This window comes from Pelodiscus sinensis, chromosome 28, assembly GCF_049634645.1.
Source record: "Pelodiscus sinensis isolate JC-2024 chromosome 28, ASM4963464v1, whole genome shotgun sequence".
NCBI lineage: Eukaryota > Metazoa > Chordata > Testudines > Trionychidae > Pelodiscus > Pelodiscus sinensis.
This window is the reverse complement of record NC_134738.1, coordinates 14,974,779-15,000,871: the sequence shown is the minus strand read 5'-3', so window position 1 is coordinate 15,000,871 and position 26,093 is coordinate 14,974,779. Positions and strand designations below refer to the sequence as shown.

Sequence of the window (26,093 nt, the reverse complement as noted above, 5' to 3'; positions counted from 1 at the left end):
TCCACCTGCTCCTCTTTGCTCAAGCCCCCGCCCCTCTCATGCCACACGCTGCCTGGATTCCCAGCCGCGGCGCACAGAGCCGCGGCCCGGGAGAGATGAGCCCTCGGCCCCACGCCAGCCAGGACTGCCACGGAGCGCAGCAGCCACGGGGGACATCGCATGGCTGGCAGGGTGGCCCTAAGCCACGGGCACCTGGTTCCTCGTCCGGGAACAGAGCGGGGCTGCTTCTCAGAAGCTGCTTCACACACGGCGGCTCCCAAGCCACCGAGCAGAGGCCCGGACAGCCAAGGCCCCAGCGCACCTGACGCCAGGCGCACAGGTGGTGCTGAAGGAAAGCTCCCGCACACCTGGCTGCAGGCCAGGCAGGTTTCTGAGCGCAGGCCCCGGGAGCTCAGATTCACTGTCACCGAGCAGCCGTTAGACCAGCTCCAGCCAGGCCAGCCCCGGCTTTTTGCTGCCCCAGGTGAGCCCTGACTTTGGCGCCCGTCCCTGCAATCAGTATAGAGACAAATGAGACGTCTAGGAAGCAACTTCACCTTTACCTGGCCCTTGAACAACGGACAATGAAACCAGGCGTGTGGCTTCTCCTCCTTTTCATGAATCCCAACACAATGACCCTGGACAGCAGCTGTTTCTGGGCAGCGCTGTAGACCAGCATTTCTCAACCCTCGGGGGTACTCGAGAGAAGTCGGGGGCCTGGGGGGGTACGTCCACACAACTGAAATTTGGTGAAAACTGAATTTTTGTTTTCAGTTTCACAGCTTTTTATTATTTTTGTACTTTTCACACCCAAAAACGTCATCGCCTGCCCGGCTGCGATTAAGTTGTTTAAACAAATGTGTTGCAACGGTAGAAAAAAATTGTGTCTGTCCTAAAACTGTAGGGACTGGGGGACTTACAATTTTGTAATTATTTTAATTTTTAAAAAGGAATGCTTTATAAAAAAAGGTTGACACACCCTGGTCTAGACAGCTGCCTTTCAAGCAGCTCCCGTCCTCCTCCCAAAGGAACTGATTTCGGGGAAGCGGTGAAAATCGTTATTCCTTGACCCCGAGTGAAGACTGGTTTTGAGGGGTCCCCCTTTGCGCTTGGCCGTCGAGTTGAGCAAACGTTTAGAACGTCGCTTCTCCTGCTTTTGTAAATTGCTCTCTAAGTGGTCGGAGAAAAAGTTTCAAAACTATTCCGTGTTCTGTGGAGAGGGCGACCACTCCAACACATCTCTCCTAGCAATATAAATTGGGCAGATTTTAACTTAATCATTTCAATGTTCACTTAAAACTATTTACAGCTTATGCCGAAGGCCAGGAGGCCTATGACTGTCGAACGTGGCGGCAGCTAGCTGGGAAAGGAATGTACAGTACATGGTGAGTGGTGTTTGTTCACATTAGCAGTCAGGAGTTTGAAACTCAGGGCTTTATGGGAAGAGTCGACAATAAATACACGTTCTTACTCTTACAAGCATGTGGGGTTCTCCTTTTCCAACCTTGTTGAAACCTCTTACAACTGGTTCGAGTCCAGCACAAAGCAAAACCTTCCTGGGCCCAGCGTGTCCGGGATCACGGGGCGTCCCCCGGCAGAACGGCTGTGGCGGGTCCCTGACTGGCCTTCGCGGCGCGGCCAGACACCCGGGCTACTGCGAACGACTGAACGGCCAGCCCCGCCCCGCCCCCCAGCCAGCGCTCTTTGGAAGTTCCACCGTGCGCGGCGTGCGAGCCGTATTTGCACAGCCAGCCGTGCTCCACAACGTGGAACCAAGAACTCGGCTTCCGGCGTGGCGCCGGGGCCCTGCTTGGCACGTGCAATATCGGTCCTTTCGTGTGGCAGGTAAACCCCGCGTCTGTCTAACTTGGGGGCCCAGGCGACGGCCTCGTTCTCCTCCAGGGTGGGGCTGGCCCTGGCTCCATCTCCCCCTCTGCAGCCGCGTTCCGAAACGCAGCCCGAAATCTGCGCTCTCTGGATCCAGCCACAGCCCCAGGGCTTGCGGAGGCCTGCCGGGAACGCCTCTCTCAGCCCCGGCAGGGCCATGCCTGCTGGGAAAGGGGGCAGGGCGCAAGCATGGAGCTAGCAGCATGGCTTGGGACGCCAGCCCTGGCTCAGGCCTGACTGGGGGCTGCCCCTCCCGCCCTGGTGGGATCATCGCTTCATGCAGGGGCCCAGGCTGTTCCAACTCCGAGCAAAGAGCCTCTGCCCCACAGAGCTTCCAGTCCGACAGGCGGCCGGGGGGGCAGAGGGCTCAGACACACCCTGGGCAGCACAACAGGCCGGGAGCCGAGTGGGCCAATAGCCTGACCGCTCGCCCCTTCCCTGCCGGCACCGCCACGCGCCGCCGGCACCACGCCCTGCCCGTGGGGGCGCCCACCGCCGGCTGCTGCAAGGGCCTGAGAGCCAGCAGCCCTGGAACACCCTGCTCGCCCCCCAGGCGACAAGGAACGTCCGGGGGGGGGTCTCCACCCCCCCCCAGGCGACAAGGAACGTCCGGGGGGGTCTCCACCCCCCCCAGGCGACAAGGAACGTCCGGGGGGGGTCTCCACGCCCCCCAGGCGACAAGGAACGTCCGGGGGGGTCTCCACGCCCCCCAGGTGACAAGGAACGTCCGGGGGGGTCTCCACCCCCCCCAGGCGACAAGGAACGTCCGGGGGGGTCTCCACCCCCCCCAGGCGACAAGGAACGTCCGGGGGGGTCTCCACCCCCCCAGGCAACAAGGAACGTCCGGGGGGGTCTCCACCCCCCCCAGGCGACAAGGAACGTCCGGGGGGGTCTCCACCCCCCTCATGTGACAAGGAACGTCCGGGGGGGTCTCCACCCCCCTCATGTGACAAGGAACGTGCGGGGGATGGTCCAGTGTTGGTCAAGTCAATGGAAAGCGGCTGAGGCTGGGGGTGAGCAGGGTGGGTGGACGCCGGCCAAGGCCTGTCTGGGAGAAGCAGCAGCCAGAGCACGCTGCTTGGGAACAGGCCCTTGGCTGCAGCCCAAAGCCTTCCCGAGCCCGACTATAAACAGTCAGAGAGAAGATAAACTCTCCCACCGCGCCCGGCCGAGTGCGCAGAGCCCTGGGACGCCAACCCGCGAACATAAACAAGTGACAGTGGGACAGAGCCCGGACTTGAGCCCACACGGCCCCGCGTCCTGCCCGGCCAGGCGCACACAGGATGTGGACGGGCACGGGGCGGGGTGAAGGGGGGTTAGAACACAATATTTCATCCTGCTAATAGCAGGAACCAAGCAGGCTCCGACAGCCGTTCAGGAGAGCAAGGGGAGGCCAGGAACGGGCCGACGGCCTCCTTCAGAACAGCTGGCCACGCAGGAAAGACGGGGTGTTAACATGCGGGGAATTGTGTCACCGTGTAATTGTGCAAACGTGAAAAGTCCGTGGTGACGCGCCTGCAGAGCCGGTTCCCCCGGAGCTGGTGCGCGCTGCTCCTGGCCAGCCGGTGGCCACCCCACGCCGCTGCCTCTGCGTCCCGCACGCTTGAGCCGGTTTGACGAAGCGGCGCGAGTTAGACCGACGCGAACCTCCCTGGGGCGCTCCCCCCCAGCCGCTGCGGAGAGGCTCACGCCCGCTTAGCTTACACCCGTAGCCGACGTTGCGGGCCTGCGTTGGGCAGCCACACGCGTGGCACCACGGTCCCGTCGCAGGCTGCCCCCGGGGCTGGAGCGCGTCCGCAGACAGTCTGCGGCACCGGTTTAACGAAACCAGTGTTAAAAACATGGTGTAGGTGAAAACCGGCGCAACTCTGTGTGCAGAGAAGAGCCCTAGAAATCACCAACTCCCCCCTTCTCCCGCCCCCCCATGGCCCTCCTACGGGTTTTCTGAGGGGGTCCAACCGCCCAAAAGATGGAACACCTGCCCTGGCACCACAGCGGGCAGACGGGGCCGCTGGGTCGCCCCAAGGCTGTTCTCTCCCGCCCCTCGGCCGTCCGGGGGTTAACGAGGAAAATCCTCTGTCCCGGCGGATTGAGCGGGGGAGCTCGCTGCGCAGGGACATTCTCCAGACGCCGCCCGCGTGTTTCCATCTGCCTTGGACGGGCTCCGTGGCAGAGCGCTCAGGCGGGGGCCAGGGGGAGCCTGCCGACGGGGGGGCCAGACGCAGGCCTGGCCTGGGATCGGTGCCTGTCTCTGAGGAGGCCCCGGCGTGGAGCGCCAGGCAAGCGCAGGGCACGGTTCCCTCCTCGGGGGCCTGTTCCTTTCCCAGCCAGGCAGGGCCCCCCACCCGCAGCTTCGCGCCTCACTGCTGCGGCTGGGCGTAGGTATCCTCCCGTCCCAAGGGTCCCCCCCCCCGCCGATACCCGGCAGAGGCGAGCGCAGCTAGCAGCATGTCGCCGGGGGCGAACGGGGGGTCCCCACCCCGCCTCCCTTTTCAACCTCACCCGGGTCCAGCCCCTGTTCTCAGCCTCCCCCGCTTCCCCTTGGCCCATCCGCTCTGGCAGGCCCCAGGGGCCCCCCATAACCTGCCTTCCAGCTCCCACGCGGCAGCCAGGACCACAGAAGGTTGTTCACCGCCAGCCCCTCCACACCTAGGGGGGAGGCACCAACGGGGCCGCCGCAAAGATAGCCCCCGTCCAGCCAGCGCTCCCTGGAAGCTGGGCTCTTGTGCGGCCCTTCAGGGGAGATTCCAGCGCTGCCCGGCCGATTAGCAGAGCACCCGTGGCTAGGTTTGTGCGTCTCCGGGTGGTGCACATTCGCACAGGCCTTGGTGCACACAAAATTATTCCACACATGGATGGAAAAGATTCGAGGGAACGCTGCCCCCACATCCACTAAGCAACCCCGCTCAGAGGGCCAAAGCCACCTCAGTGTGGCCCAGGGAGCAGCACCAGGGTCGGTATAGCCCGCCCTCAAGGGCCCTCCGTCGGCACCAGGAACACAGCTGGGCTCCTTTGGGAGTCTCAGAACGACGTGGAGCAATGCGCCCCCAAGCCAGCTGCCGAGGGGCCCAGGCATGAGGGGAGCTGCCCACCCCTCGGCTTAGACAGGCACAAAGGCGACAAGCGGTGAGGCGCTTACTGTGCCGCCAAGGCAGAGGGACTGCATGGCCTGAGCTCGCTGCCCAGTGCCGGCCTGCAAAGTGCCCAAGGCAGGGCCAAGATACTGCTCAGGGACCTGGGGAGTTCGATCTTGTCCCTGTGCAAAAATGTAATGGCCCCCCCAGAGCTTGGAGAGAGACTCGGGCACGAGGTCAGGCTGCTTCCCTAGAGAACCACTGGAACAATCCACCACGGGGGGCAGGCAGGGATCCCTTTAATCTTTTCTGTCCATGTGCGGAATAAATTGTTCTGTGCACCAAGGCAGGTGCGAAATGTGCACCACCAGGAGGAACACAAGCCTAGCTGTGGGTGCTCTGCTAATCAGCCAGCCACATTTGACTCTCTCCTGAGTGACCGCACAAGTGCCCAGCTTCCAGGGAGCACTGGTGGCGGCGGATTCCTCCATCCCTGAGTATTACATTAAGGCTGGGCGTTGTTTGGGAAGCATTGGGGGGAAAGTTCTCTGGCCTGGGTTAAGGAGGGGGACAGACACGCGGACCAGGGTGGGCTGGTAGGGGTGCCAGGCGTCCGGTATTCACCCGGACACTCCGGTATTTGCGTCCACTGTCCAATAAAAAACCCAGAAAATACTGGACACGTGCAACGTCCTGTTTCCCTCGGACGGAAGCCCGGCAGGGACAATTTTCCCCTGACGCGTCTGGTGAGGGCGGGCAGTGAGGAGCGCGGGGTCATTTAAAGGCGCAGCGCTTTTTTTTTTTTTCTCAACAACTTTGGTCTCCCCCTTTTTTTTTTCTCCACGGAATTTTTTCCCCAGTGTTTTTTTTTTGGGGGGGGGGTCGGTATTTTTCGTTAAACTATCTGGCAACTCTATCAGCTGGCCTGGGAATCCGTGAGTCTATGAATCACGTCTGAGCCATAAGCCACCTTCTCTCGAGCCTGGTGCCCTGGCTGCCGGGACCCGGCTGTGAACAAGCCTCTCCCTCCGGCCGGCACTAGTGGCAGACTTGCTCCTCCGAGCACGGGCACAGACCTCGGCTGCACTTGAATGGTTTCGCTGGTGTGGCTGGACTAGGAAGAGCTTTTTCCAGCATAGCTTGTTTCACTGGGGAACGGGCATAAGCTCTTTCTGCAGGCCCCTGCCCTGTGCCCGCACTACGCAGAGCCCGGCGGCAAGGCCATAGAAAGTTCTACGCTTGTTCTCTCTCATTTCCGTTGCCACATTTCGGAGCCCGCTGGCCTCCATGTGGCAGGAAATCTGCCCTCGGCTGCCTTCTTCCCTCGTGCCACGCATCAGAATCCAGGAGCTGGCAAACAGGGAAGCCGGTTTGTGGTTTCCCTCCCGGTCCAGCACGTTCGTTCCCGGAGGATGTCTCAGACCTGCCCAGCTCTCGTGCCAGGAAAGTTAAGAGCCGCTTTCAGCCGGCACAAGCGGCCTGCCAGTGTTTACCGAGCGTGGGATTGATTGACTGTGAAAGCTGCTTTTCTCTGGGCCGCGGGGCGCCGCTACACCAGGGCCTTTCAGGGCTGGAGTCGGCTAATGCGTTTCGGCTCCGCAGCGGCCGCCCGCCTTGCTCCCCTCTCTGAATTTCCACACATGGGGCCTAAAATAACCGAGCGAGGCTGCCGGGATCCAAACAGGCTCTCAGAACTGCTGCCAGGGACTCCTTTCCGAAGTGTCCCGTAGACTCCACCGTGAGAAGAGAAACGGGCGGCCCAGAACGGAGGGGGTAAAAGGAACTGCTTTATTGCCCAGGCACGGTTACCTCGGACATTCAGCACAACGGCGCAGAGGCCCCGAATTGGCAGCAGTCAGAACCTTTTAGCCATGTGACGATGTTAATTCACCCGCCTGTCACTACTTTTCCTAAAACCTTCTTTAGTAACGGTAACGCTAACTCCCATAACACGAATATTAATAAGCAAACACGAATACAATTATACCCACCCCTAAATACTAGTTATATAATTTCCAATTGAATCAACAGTTTCCTCCACTACAAACTAACAGGTCACAGAGATTACAAGGAAGTTGACCCTGAAGATGTTCTGCAGAGCCGATGAGGATAAGCAAGAGACACAACCAAGCAGAGCAGCTCCACACCCATCTGGTTTCCCAGGCTACGGAGCAGAGAGTGAGAGCAAGGTTCTAGATCAAAGTGAATACTGGTCTCGACTGGACCCTATCTTCCCAAACTACAAAACAAAAGGAAAAAGCATGTGTAAGGGTAATGCTGTGGCTGACCCAGTAGTGCAAAACGGCCATTCCAAACCGAGTCAGTTTTACACCACTGCCCGCAGAGCAGAACGAGAGGGTGCGGCCCCGGAGGGACGGGGGAGAAGACAGGGGCCACTTCAGCCCCCGTTCTGCCTGTTACACCCCGTCTGCACACTTATGCCGCCTTCCTGGGCTCTCCAGCCGCCAACTGGGAGCCAACAGGGACCAGGGAGGTTGGCGACAGTTGCACTGGCATTTGGATGGCACGTCGCTGATTCCACCGGCCTGCCTTTGGCCCATGCACCACCGAAGTAGGTGGCCTGGGAGGCAGCAAGCAGGGGTCTGAGCTCCAGGGCCAGCAGGCCGTGGTTGGATCCGTCACCGCCAAGGAGAGGAGCCCTCGGCTCGCCGAGTGTTGGGCTTCGCGCAGTCTGGAGTCGGCAGCAGGCTGAGCCACACAGCCCGTGTCCGGAGAGCTGGGCGCAGAGCCAGGGATACTGTGCCAGGCCCTGCGCACACAGAGCCAGCGCCGCTGCCCAGCTCCCGGGAAACGCCACCCCTGCTGTGCAGGAGGGACGAGCGGTACCCGGGGCGACTCCTCGGGGAGCCAGGCTACTGGAAGCCGGCAGATGGGCTCTCACCACAGGCCGGGAAGAGCAGGCGCTCTAGGGTGCAGCTGGGCCGTGACCGTGGCCGGCAGAGCCTGGCCTGGGGCCCCAAAAGGGCTGGGGGGGCTTTTTGACTCTGGACTCCCAAAGAGCCCAGACTCAGCTGCCAGAGCTGCAGCTGCCTGTCCATCTCGGGTGCAGATTCAGCTGGGATGGATCACGCTCGGGGTGCCAGACCCTGCAGGGCACCTGGCTGGAGGGGAGGCCTGGGCCTAACCCCACACAGCACCCCACAGCCCCAGACAGACCAATGCAGAGTAGAGCAGCTGCAAACAGGCCCCCGCCCTCGCTCATGGGGCCTTGGGCCATCACCTGGCCGAGCACAGGGACCCCGGCCCACTCCTGGGGAATTCTGGGAGGCCCCTCGGAGAGGCGCGTGGTGCTAAATACTTGACCTCGGGGCACAAGGCCATCGGCATTACCCGGAGGGAGACAAACCAGGCCCCCGCCTGCTCCTTTGACAAGCCTCCTGCCATGGCACCTTGCCCGGAGCTCACGGCTCCCCCGTGGATCCTCCCCCGCCGGCGGGTTACTCTCAGCTGATGTTCAGTTGCAAACGCCGGGGGAGAGCCGCCAGGGCTCTCAGGCCAGGGGCAGCCACGTTCCAGTCCATGCCCCAAACCCGCTCGCACGTCAGGGCCCCGGGCCCGTCCCCGCGAAGGGAGCCCAAACGACAGAACACACCTCACTCTGGCTCTGCCTTGGCCTGGCTTTCTCCGGAGGCCTCTGGGAGCCGGCAGGCAGCTGGCAAACGAGAGCCAAAAGGAGCTGAAACGAGACCCATTCAGACTGAAGATAAAGGGGACCGTTTCCCAGGCGGAGATCGGGGGGTGAGAGTCTCCGGCCTGGGTTAACCGGGTCCAACTGGCTGATCCAAATGGTCCTTTGGGCTTGAAAAATCCGAGGCCTAAATCCAACCTGGCAATCGGTCCTGCTGGCTGTGCAGAGCCCTGCTAACTCAGCCAAGCACGAAAGTCAAAGGGAGCGCTGCCCCCCCCTTTTTCGACCTGTCCCCACTGTGTCTGAGCACTGCGGGGCCATCATCATACAGCGGGGGCACTGAGATGTGGCAGATCAGGTGACTTGCCCAAGGCCCCACAGGAAGTCAGTGGCTGAGCCAGGCATTGAATTCAGGCCTCGAGCTCCCATCCAGGGTCTTGGCCACTAGCCACTCCCTTCCCCCCATGCTTAAGGGTGGATTTTGGTGCTGAATTTTGCACTTCAAGCCTGGAACATTCTGGCTTGAATTTCTGTCCGTGATAAAAGCACGCGTGAGATTTATGGAGCATGGTTGGCTTTTTTTCTTATTCAATGATAAATGAAAAGCAGCATCTGGCAGCCTGGAGGATCCAAAGGGCTCCAGCAAGTTTGCAAGCTGCTATCCCAGCTCGGGACGTGCAAGGTTTGGGTTTGCCTCCCACTGAACGCAACCCGGCAGGCAAGCGGGGCGCAGCAGCACCCGCCTGGGATAGGAAGCGAAGAGCGTGATGCTGGACACGAAGCGGCTGGGGAATTCAGGTCAGCAGAATGTAATGACGTGAGTTGGCCTCCGGCCAGGACAGGCCTGTACAAACCACCAGGGCTGGCACGTTAAAGGAGGCAATTAGCAAATGGGAACTGCCATTCAAGTCCCAAGCCCCTCTCTGGACCCTCTCGGCTCATTAGCAGCTGCCAGGCCCTGGGAATCCCCACAGCCCCCTGGCCAGACTGGGGCGAAAAAAAGAAATAACTGGAGATGTTTGTGCGTTAGTGAGACTGGCAGCGTCGGGCAAGCGGGCGAGGGTCTGTCTACGCCACTGCACGTCCGTCGGGCTCTGGAGAGAAAGGAGCCCAGAGATGCATGCTGGGAAAAACAAAATCTGCCCCCTTCGGGCCAAGCACCTGACAGTCCTCGTTCTAGCTTCAGCCCCGTCTGCTCCCCACCACAGCTCAGCGCCCGGCTGTTTTATCACACGCCCCGTTTCACAGGTGGCACCGAGAGATGAAGTGACTTACCCAGGGTCCCCCGAGGAATCTGTAGCAGAGCCAGGAACAGCCCCTGAAGCTCCAGCCTCACGCTGCCCTGCTGTAGCTGCCAGTCCATCTCTGGCGCTACCTGCTTTACACAGAGGGCATGGGCAGACTTCGCTGTGGAGCTCAGGAGCTTTGGAGAGGCACATAGCCCGTCCAGCATCAGCCCCGAGTTATCCAGTCAGTGGCCATTTCACAAACCCTGTCATAGGCTGAGCCTGTGTCTGCTAAAAGGCTTCGCTTTATACTGCAGAGCCTGCAGGGAATCCTCCCGGGGAGAGAGCAGCCATCTCGGGCCCCCCGGTCGGAGGCTGCGAAGTCTCCACCCCGGGAGTGACCGGTAGCCTTGCCAGCTGGCCTGCCCCGCTTGCCGAGCGTAACCGAGACCCTTACCCGACACGCATCCGCTTACCAGGGAAACGGTGAATTGATTCACCTCGAACGTCCCTGCCACACACAGCCCGGGTGCGGTACTCCGCCTCCCCGCGAAGAGCACCAGGAACGGGTCCCTGCCGCAGGCCGACCACGCACCAGTTAGCCCGGCCTGCCGGGGCGCCCAGAGGCAACGGCCGAGGGGCTATGCGGGAAGCCGGAGGGGCCAGTTCACAGACCCTCGGCGTGTTCCCAATTCAATCCCAGGGTAAAAGCGTCAGAACGTTGCTCCTCTCCCATTGAAACTCGGACACGGCGGGGGAGATGACGCTCGCCTGCCAGAGCAAAGCCAGATCACGGGGCACCCACGCCTGTGCCGTCTCAGCGCAAGGTGCAAGACACCCCCGACGGAAATAACGCCCCCACGGGGGAAGCTGCAGCGACTGGAAGGTTTATCCCTGGGAGGCTGATGCCAGATTCCCGAGGAATCAACGCAAGGGTGGCCTGGCTGTTGCTCGGCAGGAAGAGGGGGCGCTGGACTCCTGGGTTCTCCCCCCTGTAGTTCGGCAAAGGGGGGCGTGTTGCTGCCGCACAACACCGGCCGGAATGGGAGGGTCAGTCTGTGAGTGTTTGGATGCCCTTTGAGACCACAAGCAGAGCGCGAAGCTGCAACTCCCAACGCGGCGTGGCCCCGTACACGGACCAACGCCTTCCAAGGAAGGAGAAAAATCATTCCCCTCAGCCTCCGAGGGCAGGACAAGCAGCAAGGGGCTTAAACTGCAGCCAGGGAGGTTGAGGTTGGACATTGGGGAAAAGTTCCTGCCTGTCAGGGGGGTGAAACACTGGAATCCGTTGCCTGGGGAGGTTGTGGGGTCTCCATCCCTGGAGACATTGGGGAGCAGGTTGGACAGACACCTGGCAGGGATGGGCTAGACGGTGCTGGGTCCTGCCGGGAGGGCAGGGGGCTGGACTCGATGGCCTCTCGGGGTCCCTCCCCTAGTGTCCGAGTGCTCTCGGGGTCTGTGACCTTCCTGCACCTGGTCACATTGGACGTGGGTGTCCGGGTGGGGCGAAGGCTGAAGTGCTCTAAGGTCTCCCGGAGCCTGTTCCGTGCTGGTACCGGCTTCGGGGAGCGGCCCCCCCACTGGTTGGGGTGTGGCCCTGACAGCGTGACCTCAGCTGGCTCCCCAGGACTGCGGCTGCAGCTCCCCCGGATCTCACGGCGCAACTGAGGGTCACGCTGCAGCTGAAGCAAGTCTTGGCGTTTGCTTTATGTCTCTGCAAGCCGGCTCCAAGGCTGGCAAAGGACCCAGGGACAGGAACAGAACCCGGCTGCCCCGACGCCCCGGCCCTGCTCTCCCCACTAGACCCCACTGCCTCCCTGGCACAGCAAGGGTCGTGGGAGTCACGTTCTGCAGTACAGCGACTCTCCCGCGGTGCTTTCAAACCCCCCCCCCCCCCCCGAGGCTCGTCAGGGAGGCCCACGAGCCGCAGGCAGAGCGTAATGAGCAACCCGGGCTGGTGGGGACAAGGAGCCCACCCGACGGGCCTTTAATGAGCTCCGAGCCGCGCGGCCCCGGGCCCGGCCGACAGCTGCTGTCACATGGGGGGGGGGGCCCTGGGCTGGGACCGGACAACACAGGGGGGCGGGGGGGGGGGGGGCTGGGAGCAGCCCATGAGGCCAGAAAGACAATGGGGGGGTTAGTTAATGCTGAGAAAGGGGAGATCTCCCATCCCTGGTACCCCCCCCCCGCTCCCGCACAGCACCAGCCAGGAGCGGGGCCAGGATGGGGTGAGCTCAGCCCCCCCCAAAGGCAGGGGGCGCGTTTCCGCACCGGCTACCAGGCCTCCTTGGGCGCTGCTCCCCCCCCCCGCACTCGCCCGCCCGCTGTCCAGCTGCCGAGGGCACGGGGGCATGGCCGAATCCCGCTGCTGGGAGACAATCACCGCCCTTGTCCAGGACAACGACTTGCTGCAGGGCCCGCCGGAGGGGGAGGGGGGAGCTAAGAGGGAGCAGCCCCCCGGGCTCCGGGCCCCGATTCCAGAGGCGACCGGGGGCTAGCGCCGCTCTGGGCGCGGACGTGCAGTGCAGCCGGGCTGGGCCGAGAAGGAGACTTGGAGATTTCCAGCAGCCAGGCGTCCCGCCCGTAGGACGAGGGATTCCCGGGTAGCGGGGCAGGCGGAGGGACCGGCAGGGTCTCGGGAGCCAAGGTCAAGGACGGCGCGGAGCAAACGCCGATGAGTCAGGACAGCAGATTCCCTCCACGGGCTGTTCTGGCAGGCCCCCGGGCCGCTGCTCCCGGCTGAGGGCTGTGCTCAGAGTCCGCGCTCCCAGAAGGGGCAGGGTCGAAAGCAGCCAGCCCTCATCCCTCCCCGCTCAGCCCCCCCAGCGCACAGCACTGCCCCCCAGCGCACAGCACTGCCCCCCCAGCTCTCAGCGCTACCCAGTGCACAGCACTGCCCCCCAGCGCACAGCACTGCCCCCCCAGCTCTCAGCGCTACCCAGTGCACAGCACTGCCCCCCCAGCGCACAGCACTGCCCCCCAGCGCACAGCACTGCCCCCCCAGCTCTCAGCGCTACCCAGTGCACAGCACTGCCCCCCAGCGCACAGCACTGCCCCCCCAGCTCTCAGCGCTACCCAGTGCACAGCACTGCCCCCCCAGCGCACAGCACTGCCCCCCAGCGCACAGCACTGCCCCCCCAGCTCTCAGCGCTACCCAGTGCACAGCACTGCCCCCCAGCGCACAGCACTACCCAGTGCACAGCACTGCCCCCCAGCGCACAACACTGCCCCCCCAGCGCACAGCACTACCCAGCGCACAGCACTGCCCCCCCAGCGCTCAGCACTACCCAGTGCACAGCACTGCCCCCCCAGCGCACAGCACTACCCAGTGCACAGCACTGCCCCCCAGCGCACAGCACTACCCAGTGCACAGCACTGCCCCCCCAGCGCACAGCACTACCCAGTGCACAGCACTGCCCCCCAGCGCACAGCACTGCCCCCCCAGCTCTCAGCGCTACCCAGTGCACAGCACTGCCCCCCAGCGCACAGCACTACCCAGTGCACAGCACTGCCCCCCAGCGCACAGCACTGCCCCCCCAGCGCACAGCACTGCCCCCCAGTGCACAGCACTGCCCCCCCAGCGCTCAGCACTACCCAGTGCACAGCACTGCCCCCCCAGCGCTCAGCACTACCCAGCGCACAGCACTGCCCCCCCAGCGCTCAGCACTACCCAGTGCACAGCACTGCCCCCCCAGCGCACAGCACTACCCAGTGCACAGCACTGCCCCCCCAGCGCACAGCACTACCCAGTGCACAGCACTACCCAGTGCACAGCACTGCCCCCCCAGCGCACAGCACTACCCAGTGCACAGCACTGCCCCCCAGCGCACAGCACTACCCAGGGCACAGCACTGCCCCCCAGCGCACAGCACTGCCCCCCCAGCTCTCAGCGCTACCCAGCGCACAGCACTGCCCCCCAGCGCACAGCGCTACCCAGCGCACAGCACTGCCCCCCAGCGCACAGCACTGCCCCCCAGCGCACAGCACTACCCAGTGCACAGCACTGCCCCCCCAGCTCTCAGCGCTACCCAGCGCACAGCACTGCCCCCCAGCGCACAGCACTGCCCCCCCAGCGCACAGCACTACCCAGTGCACAGCACTGCCCCCCCAGCTCTCAGCGCTACCCAGCGCACAGCACTGCCCCCCAGCGCACAGCGCTACCCAGCGCACAGCACTGCCCCCCAGCGCACAGCACTGCCCCCCCAGCGCACAGCACTACCCAGTGCACAGCACTGCCCCCCCAGCTCTCAGCGCTACCCAGTGCACAGCACTGCCCCCCAGCGCACAGCACTACCCAGCGCACAGCACTGCCCCCCAGCGCACAGCACTACCCAGCGCACAGCACTGCCCCCCCAGCGCACAGCACTGCCCCCCCAGCGCTCAGCGCTACCCAGCGCACAGCACTGCCCCCCCAGTGCACAGCGCTACCCAGCGCACAGCACTGCCCCCCAGTGCACAGCACTGCCCAGTGCACAGCACTGCCCCCCCAGCGCACAGCACTGCCCCCCAGCGCACAGCACTACCCAGTGCACAGCACTGCCCCCCAGTGCACAGCACTGCCCCCCCAGCGCTCAGCGCTACCCAGCGCACAGCACTGCCCCCCCAGCGCACAGCACTACCCAGTGCACAGCACTGCCCCCCCAGTGCACAGCGCTACCCAGCGCACAGCACTGCCCCCCAGTGCACAGCACTACCCAGTGCACAGCACTGCCCCCCAGCGCACAGCACTGCCCCCCCAGCGCACAGCACTACCCAGTGCACAGCACTGCCCCCCCAGCGCACAGCACTACCCAGTGCACAGCACTGCCCCCCCAGCGCACAGCACTACCCAGTGCACAGCACTGCCCCCCCAGCGCTCAGCGCTACCCAGCGCACAGCACTGCCCCCCAGCGCACAGCACTACCCAGTGCACAGCACTGCCCCCCCAGCGCTCAGCGCTACCCAGTGCACAGCACTGCCCCCCCAGCGCTCAGCACTACCGAGCGCACAGCACTGCCCCCCCAGCGCTCAGCGCTACCGAGCGCACAGCACTGCCCCCCCAGCGCTCAGCACTACCCAGCGCACAGCACTGCCCCCCAGCGCACAGTACTGCCCCCCCAGCGCTCAGCACTACCCAGCGCACAGCACTGCCCCCCAGCGCACAGCACTACCCAGTGCACAGCACTGCCCCCCCAGCGCTCAGCGCTACCCAGCGCACAGCACTGCCCCCCCAGCGCTCAGCGCTACCCAGTGCACAGCACTGCCCCCCAGCGCACAGGGCTACCCAGCGCACAGCACTGCCCCCCCAGCGCACAGGGCTACCCAGTGCACAGCACTGCCCCCCCAGCGCTCAGCGCTACCCAGTGCACAGCACTGCCCCCCCAGCGCACAGGGCTACCCAGTGCACAGCACTGCCCCCCCAGCGCTCAGCGCTACCCAGCGCACAGCACTGCCCCCCAGCGCACAGCGCTACCCAGCGCACAGCACTGCCCCCCAGCGCTCAGCGCTACCCAGCGCACAGCACTGCCCCCCAGCGCTCAGCGCTACCCAGTGCACAGCACTGCCCCCCCAGCGCTCAGCACTACCCAGTGCACAGCACTGCCCCCCCCCAGCGCTCAGCGCTACCCAGTGCACAGCACTGCCCCCCAGCGCTCAGCACTACCCACTGCACAGCACTGCCCCCCAGCGCTCAGCACTACCCACTGCACAGCACTGCCCCCCAGCGCTCAGCACTACCCAGTGCACAGCACTGCCCCCCCCCCAGCGCTCAGCGCTACCCAGCGCACAGCACTGCCCCCCAGCGCTCAGCGCTACCCAGCGCACAGCACTGCCCCCCAGCGCTCAGCGCTACCCAGTGCACAGCACTGCCCCCCAGCGCTCAGCACTACCCAGTGCACAGCACTGCCCCCCCAGCGCACAGCACTGCCCCCCAGTGCTCAGGGCTACCCAGAGCGCGTGGCGCGGCCCAGCACGGCACTCCGGCGGCGATTTAAAGGGCCGGCAGCTCCCGGAATCCACCGCTGGGCACTTTGAATCACCAGGCCCCGGGGCAGCTCTCCCTTTAGGCCGCCCCATTGGCGGGTCCGTTTGCAGCCCAGACACCCCAGCATCTTGCTAGCGCATGGGAGTCGCGAGAGGAAACCGGCTGCCCAGAGGGGGGCACCTGACAGCCTGGTGCTCGTGAGCAGGACTCGCCCTGCCTCTCCCTTCCCCCCACCCCTGCTCAATCGCCTACCAGCTCCCGCCACACTGAGGCCACCCTAGGATGTGGGGCCCAGCACTTAGGGGTCCGTTCCGCCCGCTGGGCCACAGCAGGGTGGCCTCTGGCCTCACAGATGCCCCCAGGGCCTGGGGGACGGACAGAAAATAGCCCCGCCCAGGGCCTGCCCCTGCTTTCGGCCAGGCAGCGCCGAGCACTTAGCAAAGGCGGGGGGCGAGGAGAAATGGGGCACAAGGCTGCCTAGAGATTTCCAGCTGAGAAGCCTAAAATCAGCCACCTCGGTCCCAGCCGCGGCCCCACGATAGCAGAGGCCTGGTGCAGCGACTCGCCCTCGGCCGCCCCCGCCCCACGGCGGCCCCAGGCCCCCTTCCCTGCCAGCAAGTCAGTAGCAGCTGTGCCGAGTGCGCGAGCGGGACGTGAATGGGGCATTTGTGTGAGCTCCCTGCCAGCTGCGCAGGGGCTAAGCGCACGTCACCGGGCCTGACACGGCTCAGCAGAGCTCGCGCCTACGGCCCGTACCAAACCGCTACCCACCTCTCCCCTTCCCCTCCTCCACACGCCCTCTCGCCTCTCCACCCCCGGGCCAGGCGCGGCTACCTGTCACGCTTGGCTCCTCTTGCAGCAAAAAGAAACACCCTCTCTTCCCCGCCCCCCGGTCCCCTGGCCTTCCAGCAACTCTTTCTTTGGGAGCTAGAAGGGCCACTGCGTGGGGAGGATGGGGGGCTGCGGACAGTCCAGGAGGCAGGAACTGCAGTGGGGCCATGTGGGGCTAGCGAGAATCGGCACCTGGTTCAGTGCCCCTGGAAGCCGGGCGCTCAGAAGAGAATCCAAAGCTGCCCAGCTGATCAGCAGGGCGCCCCCAGAGAGGTTCTGTGTTTCCGTTGGTGGTGCACCCATGCCTCGGTGCATGTAGCAAATTTATTCCGCACGCGGATGGGAAATGATACCAGGGAGTATTGGTTCAGGGCTTTGATTTAAGGCCAATTAACCTGTGTGCCCCAGCAGGAGATATTCGCAAGAGCCCAGATTGTACCTCTCCTGTCGCACAGCTTCGCTCTCCGTTACTCGTTTGCACGGAAGCAAGGCAGCTCCTGGGTCTAACCAATTCCTGGCTGCTCAGCTGCCGCCACTGGGAAGATACATCGGCCTGGTGGTTTAGAGGAAGGGCAAGTTGCTCTGCCTTGATTTCCCCACCTGTAACCCACCACGAGACTCCTGGCTTTGCAAGGGGGCTAGTTAGCACCTGTAGACCACAGAGCTCCTTGGACAGCAGCAAGGGACTATCATTGGCAACTAGCATCTCAGTCTAAGGCAGTGGCTCAGCATCACGCCCCCCTTTCTGAGTTTTGAAAAACCCTCACGCTCCCCCCCTCCCCCCAAAAAAACTTGTTGAGCAAAAAAAAAACACTGAGCAGGGCAGCAAAACTTGATGGGGGGGGGCCCTGAGTTGCCTCACGACCCCCCTGGAATGTCTTCCCATGCCTCCCAGTTTGGGAACCACGTTATACTCCCCTCCCACACACACACCTGGCCAGATATCACACCCCTCGACTGCCTTGCCTTCCCGCAGGACCTCAAAGCACATGGCTCTCCCACGTCACACCTTGGAGAAATGCAACCTCTTCTGGGGTGGGGCGTGACAGCCAACAAGCTCGCTGCCGGGGGAGAGAAGACAAAAGGTGGCCCCCGCGGTGCTGTAGAATCCCAGACACGCTCCCAGCTGTGCGGGAGCCGGCCCCACAGTAACCAGTATGTAAAAACAAGGCCCTGAAACCACTAAGCCCTTTTCTCCTGGGGAGAGTGACGGTTTGACTCAAGCGTGGCCCCTTCCCCGGCACCGGCCCGGCAGACCAGGGATGGAGATGACATCATCATCCCCTCAGCAAGACTCAGGGCGGGTTTTGGGGAGCGCTGTCCAACCGTTTACAGAGCCGCTTTGCTCTGGCTCCCCCCGCTGCCGTCTCTTCCGAGCCTAGCCGGGAACCTCTGCTGCCTCCCGGGACCCGGTGCGCAGGCTGCCCTCTCAAACTCACGCCCTACATCAAGCCAGAGTCCCCGAGCCGCTGCGGGAACGCCCAAGCCCTTCAGAGAAGCCGCCTCCAGGAACAAAACCCCTCAGTGTACAGAGCCCTCTCCTACATACCTCCAGATCAAATCCATATGGGGCCCATAAATCTCCCCTCCTGAGAGGCTCCCGCCAGAGCGATGCCTTTCACGGGGATACAAGAACGTTGACTTTGTTCGAGGGACAATGTCGCTTTTCATCCGGGCACCCCGCAAATCAACGCCCCCGCAGACGCGGCCAGGCCCAGCGTGGCTTGCCAGAGAGCGTCTGAAGCGGGGCTTGTTTCCTGGAGCCCCCGCGAGAGCCTCTCCCCGCGGCCCCCGGGACGGGGACGGTTTCTCTCTCTGACGCCCCGCGGGCTGCGCCAGAGCAGCTGCTTTTGCTCTCCGAATCGATCGTTTCCCACCGCCGGGCTGCGAACGCTGCGGGGGGCGTCCCGGGGCAGGGGGCTGGATGACGGGGAGACAGACAGCAGAGAAGCAGCACAACACGACCTCGCTCCTTTCTGTTTGCCTCACACAGGCACCTGCCTGGGTCACCTTGGGCACCCAACCTTGATGCCCCACCCCATCCTGTAGAGCAGTGGTTCTTAAACTTTTTAAGACGGAGGAACACTAAACAATCATTTTTTTTATGAGCAACACCACGGATTTTTTGTTGAGTGCAAAAAACAAACAAACAAACAAACAAAAAGGTTGGGGGAAAGGAGAAGGTTGAGGGAAAAGTTATTGAGCAAAAAAAAAAAGTTGCCTGCCCCTTTAAGGGTGGCCATTTTGAATTCTGTTCTCCACGACACACCTCCGCCTGCCTCGTGGCACACCGGTGTGCCGTGGAACACAGTTTAAGAAACGCTGCCATAGAGGGCACAGGGACACCACGAGCCGAGGGGCAGTTGTGCTGCTAGGGTCTGCATGGCAAATGCTGCCCGCATGGCACGGGGCTCAGACCCTCCTCGCTCGTGGCAGAGACACAGCTCATGTTGGGTTGGGCTTTAACCGGACACCTAAGGAGGAAAGACGCTGTCCTGCCGCCAGGGCTCCCTGTAAGCCGGGCGCTTGTGCTGCCCCTCAGGGGAGATTGCATTGCCGCCCAGCGGATTAGCACAGCGCCCCCAGCGAGGGGTTTGCTTCTACTGGTGGTGCACATTCACGTACATAAAATTGATTCCGCACCTGGACGGAACTGATTAGAGGGAAAACTGCCTGTCGCCACTCATCCCCGCGGCCTTCCCGGGCAAAGGGACCGGAGAGCCCGAACAAGGCCATGGTAACCCGGTGAGGTCAGAGATACAGCCCTGTTCACAGAGAGGAAGACTCAGCCTGACAGGCATCAGCTGTTCGCCCGTGCGCCCGTCAGCCAGCGTGGGGGAGGTAGACGTGCAATTCCCCCCACGTACAGCACCACAACGACAGGCAAATGGCACTGGGCTGGGAGTTTAATTCCATCCACACCCCCCCCAACGCCGTCCCCCCGCCCCCTCCGCCGCAGCACAAACCTCTCCCTCCCCCTCCGCTCCCCTGTCATGTTTGCTCTGCTTTGGCCACTCATCTCCCGCCCTCGTTAGGAGCCCGGAGCGGGCAGCACGCGCAATGGGCCGACGGGCACTTACAGCTTTTCCAGAACGCGCAGTCCGAAGAAAGAGCCGTTCTTCAGCACCGTGATCTTGTTGTTACTCAAAAGCCTGCGGGGGAAAGAGAAAGGGGAGAGGGTGGTTATTGAACCGGAGTGAAACAAGCGGCCACGGCCGGGGCTAGGTGTGTGGTCCGGAGGGGGCAGCTCCGTTAGCCCCGGCCAGACGGAGGGGAACTGGAAACACCACGAGGTACGCGCCGAGACGTCACGGCCTGGTAGCGAGGAAGGGACCATTCGATGGTCTGGCCTCCTGGACCCCACGGTCCAGTACGAAGCGAGACGGCCCGGGAGCGGCTGTCTGCAGGAACGCCCCAGCTCCTCAACCCTGCGACAGGGCCAGCGTGCAGGGGGGCGAGATGGGCAGGGGGCGGGCAGGGCTCTGAGGGGGGCAGGGTGGGTGAGGGTTGTGCAGGGTGTGGGACTGAGACACTTCCAGAGAGACTCACAAGCTGGCTCCACAGCCTTCGCTGACTGGCCGGGGGCGTTTAGCGCATCCGGAGCCTCATGCACCAAGCTCCAGAGGTCCCGGGTTCGAAGCCAACCGGGGCCTGACCGAGCTGGGGGGGGGGGGGCGAGGCCATGGGGGGAGCCCGAGGAGGTGGCAGGAAGAGCGATTTGGGCTCTGCACCTCCTGATGAGGCGAGCCGTGTGCCCCTGGGGCAGGACAGAAGGCGGCCTTAGCAGCTGCACCTGGGCGAGGCGGGAGGACGGTGATGGGGGGAGGCGTGGGGGCCCCTGAGGTTGAGGGGCGCCCCTGGCTCCAGGGACCGGACTGGGGACAGAGCCGGTGGTCACAGCCACCCCAGAGGTGCCGTCGCTCCGGGAGAGCCTCACCCCCACCCCGCCTGGGTGCAACCCAGCTCCAGCGAGCCGCACGGAAAGGGGCCGTGAGCCGCCTCCCGGGTCAGGAGCACCCCCCGGCCGGCGGGTTACGCGTCGCGCTTTCCTGCCAGGCGACTCCAAACCAGACTCCGCGCTTCCCGGTTCCTCTCCCCACCGGCCTGGCTCGCGCTCCCGGCCCTTCCCAAGGCGCACACCCCTCCGGGGCCACTCCGCCCGCCGCGGCTGGGTCCCTCCGCTCGGCTCTTCAGCCCAAAGGCAGCAGTTTCGCTGGCCACGAAGGGGCCCTCGTCCGGCCGGGCTGCGGCGCGGAAGCCGGCCAGCACAAAGGCGCACCCAGCCATTCAGCTGGCAGCTCATTAAAGCTCTTTGGCAGCAATTAGCCCTTTGCCAACCGGGCCCCCAGGCAGCCTCTGCGCTTTTCCCTGCCGCCGGCACGGCCTCCCCGCGCGAGCTGCGCCAGGCTCCCGGGCCTTTCCCGCCAAGGGCTTTCGAGAGCCCCGGGAGGGGCCGGATTCCCACCCCGCATGCCGGCCGCGTGGCGAGCCCGGGCACCGCTCGGAGGCCTCTCCAGGGGAAGCAGCAGGAGCCCCTCGGCAGGGGCGTTTCGGAGGGGCCTGGCGCAGAGGCTGGAGGAACAGCTCGGCCCCAGCCCCCAGGGAGGGAGCGAAACAGGCCTGGGGCTTTGCTAAAGGGGCAGCTCCCTGTTCCGCAGGGCAGGGGGAGAGAGAAGTGTGGGAAAGCCAGCCCCGGAGGCGGGGAGGGGCACAGACGGGGTAATTGGGGGGGCGCAACGCTGCACCCCCACTCCTGCAACTGTCCCAGTGCCGCTGGGGAGGGAGGCTGAGCTGGGGAAATGCGGGCGGCCCCCACAAGCTAGCGGGGGGGGGCAATTAGCCGTTTAGGAAAAGCCCTGCTAGAGGGCGGTGGCAGGCCCTGTCGGTACTGCTGGGGGGGGGGGGGGGGGGGGGATAAGGGCAGTGGCTAGAAACACCCTCCCTTGTCCAGTGCCGCAGCCAGAAGGGCCCCCCTGGGGGGAACAACGGGGGGAGGGACAGGAGGGGAGCAGGCCCCAGTCCCGCACCCCAGAAAACTCGCCAGGAGAAGCCGGAGAAGCCCCCTGCTCCGATCTTGCTCCCTGGCTGGGGGGGGGAGGGGGGGAGGCGCACGGCCCACTCAGGCCTACTCCCGGCTACGCGCCTGTTGCTGGGGTAACCCCCTCCCCTTCGCGCATCCCGGGGCTGGGGAGAGGAAACCGAGGTGTTTTCCCGGGGTTCCCTGCTTTCAGTGGGTCCCCCCCTCCTGGCCGCCCTGCCCCCCAGCAGCACGCCCCAATGTAGAACCAGGCCCCGAACCGGGACCTGCCCACCCTGGGCTCTCCCGTGGGGGCGATAAGGCTGCGGCAGCCTATTCCAGGCTCCGCCACACACTCATTACGTGTTCCGGGCAGGTCACTTCACCACACGGTGCCTCGGTTTGTCCCTCTGCAAACCGGGAGAGGACGCTCGCCTGGGGCCACGTTTAATGTGGCGAGGCAGGCAGGCCCCCCCCCCCCCCCGAGACACTCCCCCGGAGCTCACTTACTGCTTGTAAAGCATCGTGGGTCTCCGTGTGACACACAGAAAAGGGCTGCTCCTGCCGGACAGATGAGGGGAAGCCGCTAAGTGGAGCTAAAAGGAAGCCTTATTTAGGCAGTGCTGTGGGGGGCGGGGGGGCAGGGGGAGGGAACACAGGTGGCAGGGAGATGCTCACGGAAAGAAAGCAACCCGGGAACACCTCTTCACTGCGCCTTATAACACGGGAAGGAGAGGCGGCCAACGGCACAGCCCTCGTAAGTGTGAGACAAGGAGTACTCCGCCGCAAGGCAGAGAGCGATCCTGCGGAACTCACTGCCACAAGACGCCACCGAGGCCGAGAATTTAAGAGGCTTCGGAATACGGCAAACAGAAGGGCCAGCGCAACAAGGAGGAGTATTCAACAAACCCAGGAATCTGGGAAGGGCGACCAAAACCTCCTGCTGCAGGCCATGCACTGATCTCACTAACGAGGGCGGGGAGGACGCTTCTGCAGAGACGGGTTCTCCCATCAGCAAGGCTGCCGGGTTTCTTCCGCAGAAGCATCTGGTGCCGGCCCAGACCCTGTGTTCCCAAAGGCCCGGCAGACACATCCGGCTTGGACGTACAATCAGAAACAGGCCTGGAGAGTTTGCACCATGCACAAAGGAAAGCCAGCCACCGGCACAACGTCCTTCCCTGTGTGCGCGGGAGCACACGGCCTTTACAAGCCAGAATGCCGCATGGCGGCTGGAGAAAGCTCTCTGGAGAGGTTCGGTTACCAGCGGGGCTGGGAAGGCAGGGCAGGAAAAAGGATTTTATTGATGTTTGAAGTTGGGGCTGTTTATATAAAGGCTGTTTCTCCAGCTTGGCTGAATGGCTGCTGTGTGTGTGCCGGAGGCAGAGACCCAGGCACGGACTCCGTTAGTTCCTCCTAAGAAAACCCAGCACGGATGCAGAGGGCTCCAGATTTTGTTTGGGTTTCACCACCCCTTTTATAGGCCGGGGTTTGTCGGGAACTGGCAAGGCCGCTCCGGCCCCACTCTTCACCCCCCCAATCCATTGTCTGCCCAGGAAGGCTTCTTAACAAACATCCGGGGGAATATTTCATACAGGGGTTTGCACACTCCTGAAAGCGAGAGGGGGTCACCCGATACGTGGACAAGAGGGATCTAGCAGATACAGTGCGCTTGGACTTTCAGAAGGCCCTTGAGGGGGTCAAAAGTCGGCAATCATGGGAGACGAGGGAACGACCTCTCTTGGATCGGGAACTGGCTGGAAGGCAGGGAGCAAAGGCTAGGAACGATCAGCTTTCACAGAGGAGATGCTCCTGGAACTCGGGGCGGGGGGCTGCGCTGCAGCTCGCCCTGGCTCGAAGGGGTTCCCAGTATTTACAGTTTGATTCCGTGGAGCACAATCAAAATGATTCCCGCCTCCCCGCCAGATCATCATCTGCAAAGGGGGGGAAGCAGCGAGGCAAGACCTGCAGACACTATAAAATGCCTCAGGACAGGTGAGGGCAAAGCTGGGAAGAGTTCCCAAAGGATCTCACAAAAGCGGGTGACTGGGCAACAAAGCGGCCAGTTGGACAAGCCGATGCCAACCCCACACGCAAAACGAGGGGGTCTGAATTAACCGTCACCGCTCAAGGAAGATCTTGGGATCACTGTGGAGCGTTCTTGGAAAACAGCCACTCCAAGTGCCAAGGCAGCTGAACAAGCTCCTAGAATATTAGGAGCCACCAGGAAAGGAATAGATCGGGGTGGGCAATAACACGGCGACGGTTCGCCAGGATTAGCCCCTGCCGCTGGATTTCCCTGCGTGGCTGCAGGTACCGGCAATCGCAGCTCCCGTTGGCCGCAGATCACCATTCCCAGCCAACAGAAGCAGCGGAAAGCGGTGCGGACCAGGACACCGCTTCCTGCAGCTTCCGTTGGCCAGGAACAGCGATCCACGGCCAATAGAAATGTGATCGCCTGCACCTGCAGGGAAATACAGCAGTGGGGTCCCGCCAGGAGCTACCCTGGTGGATTGGATCCAGCCCTCGGGCCGGTATTTACCCACCCCGGGAACAGAGAATAGTAAGTAACATACTGCACTACAGAAATCCATGGTACGCCCAAACCTCGCCTGCAGCGCCGGTTGCCCTGTCTCAACAAAGCTTTAGGAGAATCGGAAAAGGACCAGAGAAGGGCAACAGAAACGACCAACCAGCTTCCACGGGAGGAGAGATTAAAAAGACTGGGACTCTTTGGCTTTTAAGAGGGGTCCCAGTAGGTTAGAGGGACGCGCTCCCGAGAGCCCGACGGACGCGCTCCCGAGAGCCCGACGGACGCGCTCCCGAGAGCCCGACGGACGCGCTCCCGAGAGCCCGACGGACGCGCTCCCGAGAGCCCGACGGACGCGCTCCCGAAAGCCCGACGGACGCGCTCCCGAGAGCCCGACGGACGCGCTCCCGAGAGCCCGACGGACGCGCTCCCGAGAGCCCGACGGACGCGCTCCCGAGAGCCCGACGGACGCGCTCCCGAGAGCCCGACGGACGCGCTCCCGAAAGCCCGACGGACGCGCTCCCGAGAGCCCGACGGACGCGCTCCCGAGAGCCCGACGGACGCGCTCCCGAGAGCCCGACGGACGCGCTCCCGAGAGCCCGACGGACGCGCTCCCGAAAGCTTGCTCTACGAGGAGCTGTCAGAGGGAACAAAAACAACAGGCCACCCCAGACTTTGCTATAAAGCCACGTGAATGGGAGAGATGAAGGAACTTGGACTCCATCCCGACCGATGGGAAATCTCGGCAAGCGACTGTAACAACGGCACGTTGTCTCCACTGGGGCATCAGAGTCCCTGGCAGGAGCCGGCTCCTACAGCGTGACGAGAACAGAGCCTGGAGGAAGCAGCCAGCTCCCGCCAACTCCCAGCGACCAGGCGACTCTCCGCTCACTGTGTTTGGGCGCGCGCCATCGCAAACCATCTCCGTCCCAGGCGGCAAGTCCCACCGCCAAGGCCAGGACGCCAGGAACAAGCCGGAACGCCAAGAATGGGGGAGAGAAAGCGACCAGGGAAGCGTGATCTACTCCTCCGCGTAACGCGAGGACCCAGGTCGCCCAGTGACAAAGCGCAGGTTGAAAACAAACCAGAGGACACTGGGATTCACTCAAGAGTCAGCCCGTGGCACTGGTTGCCACGGGATGTGGTGCAGGCCAGAAAAGAATAAGCTAAGTTCCTGGAGGACAAGTCCATCAGCGGCTGTTCACCAGAGGGACACAACCCCCTGCTCCGGGTGTCCCTAAGCCTCTGACAGCAGGAAATCAGGAGGGGGTGACAGGGGAACGGACTGTCGGAGAATTACCCCGTTTTGTTCCTTCCCGCTGAGGCACCAGCTGCAGCCACGGCCAGACGAGACGAGGCTGGACCGACCGTCTGCCTGATCCCGTGAGGCTGTTCTGACACGTGTGCCCTGACGACTCCGCTAAACCAGCCCCAACTGTCTCCCTCTTACCTGGTGCTTGGCCCCATCTCTTGCTGCTCCCAGCGTCTCCCTCCCCAAGGAGCAGAGTGGAAGCTGTCTGGGGGAGGGAGCACGTCTCCGGGCTATGTTTGTACAGCACCTTGCACAGTGAGCCTCCGAGCCCTGGTCAGGGCTGTGAGATTCGACTGCACAACAAGTTCCAGCTGATACACACCCGCACGTTACCGCCCTCCCGGACCAGAGTCTGCTCCCTGGCCGGTTTAGCAGCCCCCTTGGCGCTCACAGTACGGCTGACTCTCCCTCCCTCGGCCGTGGCCTCCTGAGCTAAGGACACATTTAAATCCCTCTGCCGAGGGACAAGCAGCCCCTGGGGTCGAGGAGACCCCAGGAAGGTCAGGGAAGGGGCCCCTGCTCTCTCCTCCCCCCTAACAATTAGGCAGCGGCTGGCCTGAGCACGCTGCGGGGCAGGGCCCTGTGTTAACGAGGGGCCATCCCCCCCGGCACCGCTGTGTCCGCAGAGC

General features: G+C 63.5%; 1 protein-coding gene across 4 annotated transcripts in view; it reads right to left on the bottom strand.

Annotated features, from left to right (window-relative positions):
• ADGRA2 (adhesion G protein-coupled receptor A2) overlaps positions 1–26,093 on the bottom strand; it is a 69,804-nt gene that overhangs the window by 24,958 nt on the left and 18,753 nt on the right. For 3 of the 4 annotated variants that reach the window (XM_075910872.1, XM_075910870.1, XM_075910871.1), the window contains exon 2: positions 19,689–19,760. In XM_075910872.1, the coding sequence (XP_075766987.1) occupies positions 19,689–19,760 (72 nt within the window). Of the gene's footprint in view, positions 1–18,157; positions 18,405–19,688; positions 19,761–26,093 lie in introns of those variants that run through there. The other variant, XM_075910874.1, reaches the window with a different exon arrangement.